Here is a 9,523-nt window from a genome sequence, read left to right on the forward strand (position 1 = left end):
AAGTTTCTGGGAAAATCGTGTGTGAAAAAGAGGAAACAAATTGTGCCACCATTACGTCGATTTCATGATATCATAGCTCTCGACCAACTGGCACGCGAGAAATCACTCAGTTATTGTTAAAAATCTGTTTGGCTGTTTGCATCTTTAAACCCAAGGGAAAAAGGGACAGACTTGTATTTTCCTGGTGCCGTGTACATCTTCCCTTTACAAAGCCTCACTGAAACAGCTCGCTCCTTTGTTAATGGTCCTCACAGGAGTGAAAAGATGAAAGTAACCTTGCAGCTAAGCTATATGGCCAGATTGATCTATAATTAATCCCGTAATGCATCTCAACTTGAAGACGTAGGACCTCAGCCTCTCTTTTACCCAAGTTAACATCATTGTTAGCTGTTTGGAACTTATTAAGCTGTGTAACTTCATTATCATCATCATAATTCCCTTCTCCAGAAACTATAAGGGTAAAGGGTACAAGCTTTGAATGCAGCGTTTTTTTCTTGATCGTTGGGTGGACAAGCGTTAATTATGATTGGTCGATGATATTCAAGGCAACGATTAACCAATCATAGGAAACGCTTGTCCACCCAAACAATCCCGGAAATCGTTGCGCCGAAAGCTTGTACCCATTCCTCTTATAGTTTCTGGAGTGGAGAATTATTGTCTATTTTCGAATCCCCCATAATACACTTTGTTGGCCCTCCACCCCTCCGTTCCCAATTTTGCATAAGTTATTGCTTTGAAATGCTCCTGGGGGGACTGTACTTTCCCTACAACATGTGAAAACAATAACTTATGCAAAATTTGGGGGGCAAACATAGTGTATTATGGGAGATTCAAAAATAGGTCAATTGTTCCCGATTGTTCTCGACAGGTCAATCAGAAGTGAAATCTTTCACGATACAAAATATTTCCGACGAACCTCTGAAGGTGAGCTGGCATATAATTTAACCTCTTCTTCGCTTTACGGCCATTTCGGCCCGGTTAATTACCCCCTATTTTAGAACGAGGAATTAGGTTGTGAGAATTCACGAAATGATCACCTAAGGGAAATTGCTTTGATCTTTTATCAAATTCTCTCAACTAATTCTAAAGGAAATGTATAGAGATCAATCTGGAGAATTTGTATGTGGTTACTGGAGCTTAAGGTGGCTTACTACAGTTTATTTTTCCAATAACAGCGTGCGCGACGCGCGCGCCAGGTAAGCTGCGCAAGATCTCTCACGCATACAAAACTCGCGCGAGCGAGACAAGGGAAACCCCGAGAGCATACCTTCCGAAACAAATTCCCTATTATTTCTGGGTTTCTCAAGAAGTAACTTTGTAGCAAACTTTTTACATATTTAGGTTATTTAGTAAGCCACCTTAAAGGATTAGTAAAATCCAAGATAATCCAACTTTTATCTTCCTTCTCGTCTTACAGCTAAGTTCATCGTTACTAGACCCCCACGGTCCGTTCCAGATGCTTAACGCGCTAAGGGTCTTGGAACCACAGGCAACTCACAATGTGGTTGTATCGTTTGGTCCTAACGCACCTAAAGAGGTAGGAGAATTGCTTACTGTACACGTTTTTATCAAGTACCGCGCTTTATATTAATAAATGATCTTGCAGTGAGTATACTCTTTATTCCAAAGTGGTGTCATATTTAGCTATATGTTTGTTAGTGTAATAATTGGCGTTCAATACCTCGTTTGAAGGTAAAAGTTTTTTTTAATTCCGCAAGTGCAATCAAGGAATAAGCAATAGTTTCTCTGTGCGGATTGTGCGGTCTTAAAATGACCGAACACTTAATACTGAACAATACACGACTCACTGCGAATTGCTGCACAAATACTTTAAGTGTTGCATCAGTTGGTCAGTTAGATGGCCGGTATGCAAATGTCGTCTTAGTAGATTAAACAAGAAACTTATTTGTAGTAAACTCTTCCTTATCCCTATTGAACTTGATGAACTATAAAAGCAGTAAATGCTTTTTGTAACTGTACCTGAGCTTCTGTCTATTTTCTTAGTTTCATGAAGTTCTGGAGGTGCGGTGCCCCCGGAATACTCTCTACATCAGACTTAAAGGCAGGGGGGTACAGCCTGTCATTTCTTTGTCTGTAGAGGATGGTGTTCTGGATTTAGGAGACGCTTTAGTTGGAGACACTATTTCATCCTCTTTCAAGGTAAGTGAAGAATGTTTTAAAAGTGTCTGTTGTCAAGTTAACGGAAGACTTTTCCTGGCAACGTGTGACGTTGCGTTGCATTGTGGGTATCAGTTGCGTTTCAAACAGAAGTTATTCACAACAAAATTTTGAATTTGGAGAATGTTGCCGTCGCTTTCAACTTTGTACAGTAGAAAAATTTTTTAGTTGAGCGCATAGACGGAAATGCGCGCAAAATGGGTTCAAACTGGTGATAAAACTTTTGCCTTGTGTAAGGTCACCAAAGTTAAGCAACCAAATGACTGAAAAAGGGGATTTACCTTGCAGCACACTTTTCTTTTACTGTTGTGTCATTTTCCTGTTTTCTCTTTGCAGATTTCCAACACATCAGAGCTGTCAATCAATTACTCACTCAAGCTTGACAGCTTGTCTCCATTACGTCACAGTCGAGCACAAATATTACCCAGGTTCCTCCCGCCATTCAACGATATGACTGAAACGCAACGGCATGTGCTAGGTGTGGACTGGAACTGAATTGTGTTTCATCTTGTTTCAAACAGTAGATTGATGATATTGAACCTGTTTAATTTTTTCTTCCATCAGGTCCGTCGAATTACAATGGCATGGCAGTGTTTGATTGCGTACCTGCTAAAGGTGTGATTGGTCCAGGTAAGCCATTCTAAACTGTGTGCGATAAATCAACCGCAGCAGACTGACATCAAGAAACAACAGTTGTTTTTATTTTATTTTAAAGGAATTTGTCCCTGTACGGCTTGAACTAGCTGCTTTGGTCCAGAAAAGTTGTTTTAAGTAACAATCGTATGAAAACAATCCGCGACAATAGATCGTAGATGCAGTATATTTAATCATGATTATTTTGAGTACAGAGCTGTGGAGCCACGGCAAAAACGGCTTATTTTTGGGTCAAAATTATTTAAATGGTATTTTCCCCCTTGTAAGTTTCTTCGACAAAAAGTGAGTTCGTTGAAGAAGAAACAACCACAGACACTTTGTGACGAGTTTCTATGTCACATGGGATGATGTCTGTGTAATGTGCAGTTTATTTAAATCCTGCCCCTTTGCAAATTGCTTGCCACTGCCCACTCTATCGTCACTGTCATCAAGTTGAACTGCCCACCCACTCGTCCCTTAGCCCAACATTTTGCCCCTGAGTAAGAAGCTTATCTTACCTTTAGGCTAGAGCGGAGGGGTAGGAGGGTGGATTCCCAAAATCTTGTACTGATTCCAACTATAAGCAAAGTTTGTTGTAACCCGAAATATCAGAAATTATTTTTTTAAAACGCTCAGTTTATTGTGTTTTATTGAAGTCTGCGTCAATAGCGTTTGTACTTTTGTCATTGCAGGGGAGTCAAAGGAGATCACAATATCATTTAACCCCGACCACGCTAGCGAGCTTTATGCTGATGAAGTTGCTGTTGAAATTAACAGCGGGGTAAGTAGAATAATTTAATGAGAGCTGAAAACGGAGAAACTCCACAAATTCTTGGGAAGGGGAGTGAGATGAACCATGAATCAAAAAAAAAAATGTTTCTGACTTCGGCGAGGTTTGAATTTGATCTGCTGGCACTATGAGCAACGGGGCCAACCGGAAGCTGGCCAGGAGCATTGAATTATCGTTTCCCACCTACCCCCCCCCCCCCCCCCCCGCCTAAGCCAACATTAACACCTACTTCTCACTTAGGACAAAATGTTGGCTTAGGGGAGGGGTAGGTGGGCAGTTTCCCAGAAACGCTTATCCATGTCGCGGCAGTGTGGAAACACTGTGTGAATTAACTGTATAAGGGCCTAGCACTCTTAGGAAGTGAAGTTTAAGGTAAATTGTGTTTTATTGTAAGCGCTAAGAAGCGAGAAACTTGCCCTTCGGGTCCCGGTAGTTAAAACGTTGGATAGCGCTCTTCAAAGGATAAATCATTATCCAGCGGATAAGTATTAGGGCAACCCACTGCGTTATCCACTGGATAGAGATTTATCCAGAGGATAGCGTTATCCATCTTTTGAACAACTGGGGCCTGAAGTGCAAGTGCTGGTAAGGAAAGTTAGCTATAAACCAGGAATAAGTTGAATATATTAGGGACTTTAAGATCCAACGACGCGGACGGTAACGAGAACGTCAAAAAAACATTACAAAAAAACAGTATAATAGGTTTGATTAGCAAAACAACAAATTTGCACGTGCACCACGCTTTTTTTGTACATTTCTCTGTCCGTTTTTGCACGATTACGACGGAAACATGCCTACTTTCGCGTTTCATGGAGGACGTAAACAAGCCACGACAAAATTTTATTTCTCTTACTGTGCTTCGATGCGGTGCCTAGGAATTCAACTCCAGGAGGGTTCGCCTACATTTGACAAAGTGAGTGGGTAGGGATAATTGCAGTAAAGACTGAAAGAACGCAAATTCACTTTTAAAGCGACGTTCTCATTGCCGTCTCGTCGTTGGATCTAAGTCCCTATTGTTTTCAGTAGACAGACACACATAAGGATTAATGGGGAGAAGCTGTCCATGACAGTGCTAAGATAAGATGTCTTCTAAATTCAATATGCTTCTGTTTTCCATTCCAGGATGAACCCTATTCAATCAAGCTTCTGGGCCGCGCCTGGCAGAATATCGTGTACATGAGGGGCTGGGACGAGTTGATGCCGGGTGCTGAATCTTTAAGAGCTGAGGTGGAAGAAGATGAAGAAGAAGGTCTGGGTTCTAATCGTCTATTTATCACCATAGTCAATAGTATCACTATTGTGGAGGCGTGTATAGCCGAGCGGCTAACACCTCGAACTTCGGATCTAGAGGTCCAGGGTTTTTAAAAGCCTCGCCCGTCGCGTTGCTTCCTTAGACAAGTAACTTTACTCTACTTTGTCTCTTCAGCCAGGTACCGGCGACATACTACGGAGGGTAACCCGGCGATGGACTAGCATACCGTCCAGGGGGGAGTAGTAGACTACGAGCAGTCCCCCATTTTTCCTCAGAGATAGTAGAGCGAGCGAAACGCGAGCGCGCGTGAAAATCACCCATTTTTCTCTCTCCCCGCCGCGTGTCGCCTTTTCTCGCGTGGGGTGATTTTCACGCGCGCTCGCGTTTCGCTCACTCTACTATCCCTGAGGAAAAATGGGGGACTACTAATACCGGAATAAACTCCGGCAGTTTTAGCCTTTGGCTCGTTGCGCCTTTACCTTTTTTATCACTATAGTCACTATGTCTATCAAGAAACACGTTACGAAACAAAACAAGGGCGTCAACAACGTCGTTTGGAGAACACCTCAAGTGTTCAGACCCCAGCTTGGATAGCATCTCCTCCTCGATCCTAGCGAGAGAAGATGATATGTTTAAGAGAAGAGTCAGGGAGGCCATCGAAATATTTTATCGAGCTCAAACATTAAACAGGGACGCCGGTTACGAGCTTTCCGCGATCTACCGGGACGTTTTGTCACGGGATTCACAGTATAAATCACGTGACAATCTGTCCAACTCCATCACTTGATAAAGATGCCGCGATGGAATCGAAAGCTTGCGTATGCTAATACGTTTTCTTACCTTGGGTACCAGCTGACACACAGTTAGTCTCTGGTACCCAGAGTAACGTTTTCTATCCTTGGGATTTGAAACCTTGTTTAGTATCACTTTAGTGACGAGGACGACTGCGAGAACGCGATTTTCTCAATACTAAGTAGTCACGCGAGCGAACCAACGTCATTTTGGCGGGAAAATGTAGTAGCCGTCGTCAGTAGGCGTGGATAAATTCTGCTCGTAAAATGACTTATTCTGCCTGTCGGCAGCGCCCGAAAAAATCGCTCATTCTGCTCAAAAATTCTGCTCGGACACCCTTATTCTGCTCGAATTCTGCTCAGTGTCCGAAAATTTTTTTTCCAAAAAACAAATTTTAATTGTTATTAATTGTTGAGGTTTTTTTCAGACGGAAAAGCAATCCAAAAGGTCGTCCTGTTGACGATGAAGAGTGTTTCAACTCCTGAGGGCTTTGAAGCGGCGGAAAGAGCTGTGGAAATCGGCTGCATCAAGTCCAGTATACAAACAAAAAAGGTACGGTGTGCTTCTCACATATTCACACACCTCATCCTAAAATTGTGGCTACGATACTTTCTGGTATGTTTATATTAATTAGCCCTCTTTTCCTCGATTGCATCTGCAGAATACTTTTTACCTTGAAATTAGGCGGCAAAAGAATAACTAAATTTGCCCCTCATCTTAGAATAACGCATATTGTTGACTCCGCGCGCGTTGTTTCAGGTTAAGCACCAGGCGACAAAGAACTTTCACGAACGAACCTCTTGTTGTTTTGTCATAAAACAGTCGTAATGAACTGAGTTTTTCGTTCATAACTCTTGAGTTATTTGCTCACGTTTAGCTTCAGTTTCGGTTTAGCTTCTGCTTAGTTTATCTTATGTTAAAGATTTCCTCCTTGTTTGCAGTCTAGTGACTTTTATTTCGATAATCCTAAAGAAGCAAATGAGAGAGGATTCAGCTTCGAACCTTTGAAGGTTAGTGCCAGTTCTTCTTGTCAAAGCAACTTTTAAAAACATAACAAAAGTTTTCTTGTGGGTTGTTTGAGTCTTATTACCGGCGTAAGAAATGCTGTCCTTTCTCTTGTGTGTGTTACTTTTAACACGATATCTCTACTTCAAAGAATTTCAATATAATCAAAATTCAAGAAAATCAGAAAATTTCTAGAAAACCAAAATATATTCTATTGTTCTCTACACTATCGTGTTTGGGACGCATTTGATAATCTCAGCAAACATTTTGCGTAAATAATAAAACAATCGTTGAATTCGGCTGTCATATGATTTGAAGAATTATGCATATCCCCTCGATCTAATTCTTCACATCCTACTCAGCGTCTTCAGTAATTGTTTATTATACAATCGTATGTTCCTCTCTGTTGTAGGCGGGAGTAGATATCGGCGTTAAGAAGAATATCGTGTTTCGATGGCAACCCCCACCTGGACACGACGTAAGTGTTGAAGTCTTTTTAGTCATGAAATTTCTCCAGTAGAGGGTATGATTCTGCGGTTATATTTCTTATGCTCTGTTAAATAGCTGACGAGGAATAAATAATGCCATCGTCAATCTTTCTAAGCAACGAGGCACACCATTGTAAACTGTATCACAACCAATTGAGGTATATCATAAACTGTATCATAACAAATTGGTACTACAACCTTCTGTTCTAGTTCAAGTTCTTTCGACAGTTGAAGATCAAGCGTTCACAATTTAACACTCTTCGGTGGATGAGTTAAGACCGCAGACATCCAAGATCACTCTTCTCGTGAGCTTGTTGGACCTTTTGTAGGAGTAACATTTTTACCCCCTCCCCCCCCCCCCCCCCCAACGAGCCGCGCTTTTTTCACCTCTGCATTTTGAAATAAACTCACGAACATACACCAGCCTAACAGTAGAATTGTGTTTTTCTTCCCCAGCCTAATGAACCTGTTAACACGAGCACAATGGTGAGTATTTTGTATATAGCCTGCGTAGCCGGCGAGGTTGTTATCTAGGGCGGCAAAGTTTTGGCAGAGGAGCTGCGAAGCCGTGCGGAGAATGGGGAGGAGACTCTTTAAAAGCCATTGGCGCTCGCTTCTCGCGGCCTCTTTTACATCGACATTACCCCAGTCGCTAAGTTAATTTATGGTCTTAAGGGCATCATGTTCCGAGTTCGTTCCAATAACCGTCACCTTCAAATGTAAGCCACATACGAAACTTTTCACGTGAAAGTGAACTTTATTCGCCTAAAAATAAAAAGGATATTTTCCATCAAACTTTGCACTTCACACTTCGTTTTGAAAAAGGGGCCAGAGACAACTCGAAAATGGTCTGTTAGTTGCTAACTGGTCTCCATTCTTCTCTGTTGAATGTCTGCTGAATATATCGCGCGCAGTATTCAGCAGAGGCGACGGGGGACCAGACAGAATTTTGGATGAGGGAAGGAGGAAAAGCTGAGCGAAACCGATTGTTTAAAAATGTTAATACGTGTCTCGTAAGTAAGTTTGTCACTACTATAACCTTACACACAAACATCAGCTTACTGCTTGCATGAAAAGTAGTAATCTCTTGTAATCTCTGTACAGTTGACAGTCAAGAGTGACGTCACCACTCAGTACAAGATCCTGCTGCAAGGACTGATTACCACGGAACCTAAAGACCCGGATGCTCCTGGTCACGTAGTCGAAGTCGAAGAAACGTGAATTTTTTCGTCTACAAGTAGTTGTCTATTTCATATGGCTCTGAGCAGCTTATCTGCGATGTATAAAGCAGAGAGAGAGTATATTGTGATTTTGGGTACGTTTTATGAAATACCGGCTTGAACTTGTAAAGGAATTCTTCTCGGACAAGGAAAAAAACCCGTATTGACAGTACGTGCTCAAAGTTTATGTAAAACTATGCCAAGGTATTTACTCCGAGATTTGTAAAGACTTAACGTGATTTTTATTAATTGCCCTTTTTTGCTTTATCAGTTGCAACTGTAGCTATTTTTGTGAGCTGCATTTTTCGCTTAGCTCAGATTTGTAAAGGATTGCATTCACATCGCCGCGTTTGAATACTTTCGTTTGTGGTATCTGCGTCGTTCACACCAATTATTGATATAATTAAGTGTTGTTTAGGTGAAAACATGTTCTAAAACGGATATCGTGACGACGGGTCGTGTGAAGTTTGATCTTTTATAGAACTTAGTGCACGACAATAATTTCCGGGTAACCTGAATTTAATTGATTAAAAAAAAATTGAAGGATGTCACTACAAAGCGAAAGTAAACAGCGTTTTTGTTTTATCAATTGGTGTGGACGGTGTGTAAGTGTGTACATAAATAAGAATTAAAGTGACATGTGCTTGCATTTTCTAATCAGTGTAGGCTGGTTTTTAAAGTGCCAAAAATGAACACAACGAACCGCCATTTTCCCCTGTCGCCCATACAATGAGACTTTGAGTACAGTGAAACCCCGCCTCATAGCCACCTCGGTTAATACGGTCACCTCGTTATTACGGCCAAATTTTTTGGCCGCTTGGCAAAAACCGCCATACATTTTCTTGTAAAAAAAAACCTTTCGTTAACACGGCCACCCCGTTGATACGACCAAATTTTTTTGGCCCATTGGTGACGACAGACCGTATTAACGAGGTTCCACTGTAATTTGAACAAGTTGTAAAGCTGCAATCAAATAGTGGAGGGCGTGATTCATAGATGTTAGGTTTTGATAGATAATGAACATAAACATCCAATTTCGACTGGAACATGTTCAAATTTTTCAAAGTACCTCTTAACACTTTTAATATTTTGACCGACTGCAAAGATGTGATAGAAAAGGATACACCGTATCAGCAATCACCGTCTTTATTTAAGCTCAAAGTTT

General features: G+C 41.4%; 1 protein-coding gene across 1 annotated transcript in view; it reads left to right on the top strand.

The window, feature by feature from the left end:
- The window catches only part of LOC140942180 (cilia- and flagella-associated protein 74-like), a 37,128-nt gene extending 28,113 nt beyond the window's left edge, over window positions 1-9,015 (top strand). The window contains exons 39-50 of the mRNA XM_073391148.1: window positions 869-924; window positions 1,418-1,537; window positions 2,005-2,160; window positions 2,515-2,656; window positions 2,743-2,808; window positions 3,504-3,592; window positions 4,724-4,850; window positions 6,073-6,197; window positions 6,587-6,655; window positions 7,063-7,128; window positions 7,595-7,624; window positions 8,243-9,015. Coding sequence (XP_073247249.1) covers window positions 869-924; window positions 1,418-1,537; window positions 2,005-2,160; window positions 2,515-2,656; window positions 2,743-2,808; window positions 3,504-3,592; window positions 4,724-4,850; window positions 6,073-6,197; window positions 6,587-6,655; window positions 7,063-7,128; window positions 7,595-7,624; window positions 8,243-8,359 — 1,163 coding nt within the window. The 3' untranslated portion in view covers window positions 8,360-9,015. The remainder of the gene's footprint in view (window positions 1-868; window positions 925-1,417; window positions 1,538-2,004; window positions 2,161-2,514; window positions 2,657-2,742; window positions 2,809-3,503; window positions 3,593-4,723; window positions 4,851-6,072; window positions 6,198-6,586; window positions 6,656-7,062; window positions 7,129-7,594; window positions 7,625-8,242) is intronic.
- Window positions 9,016-9,523: the final 508 nt, after the last annotated feature.

Source organism: Porites lutea, chromosome 1, assembly GCF_958299795.1.
Source record: "Porites lutea chromosome 1, jaPorLute2.1, whole genome shotgun sequence".
In the NCBI taxonomy this organism is placed as follows: domain Eukaryota; kingdom Metazoa; phylum Cnidaria; class Anthozoa; order Scleractinia; family Poritidae; genus Porites; species Porites lutea.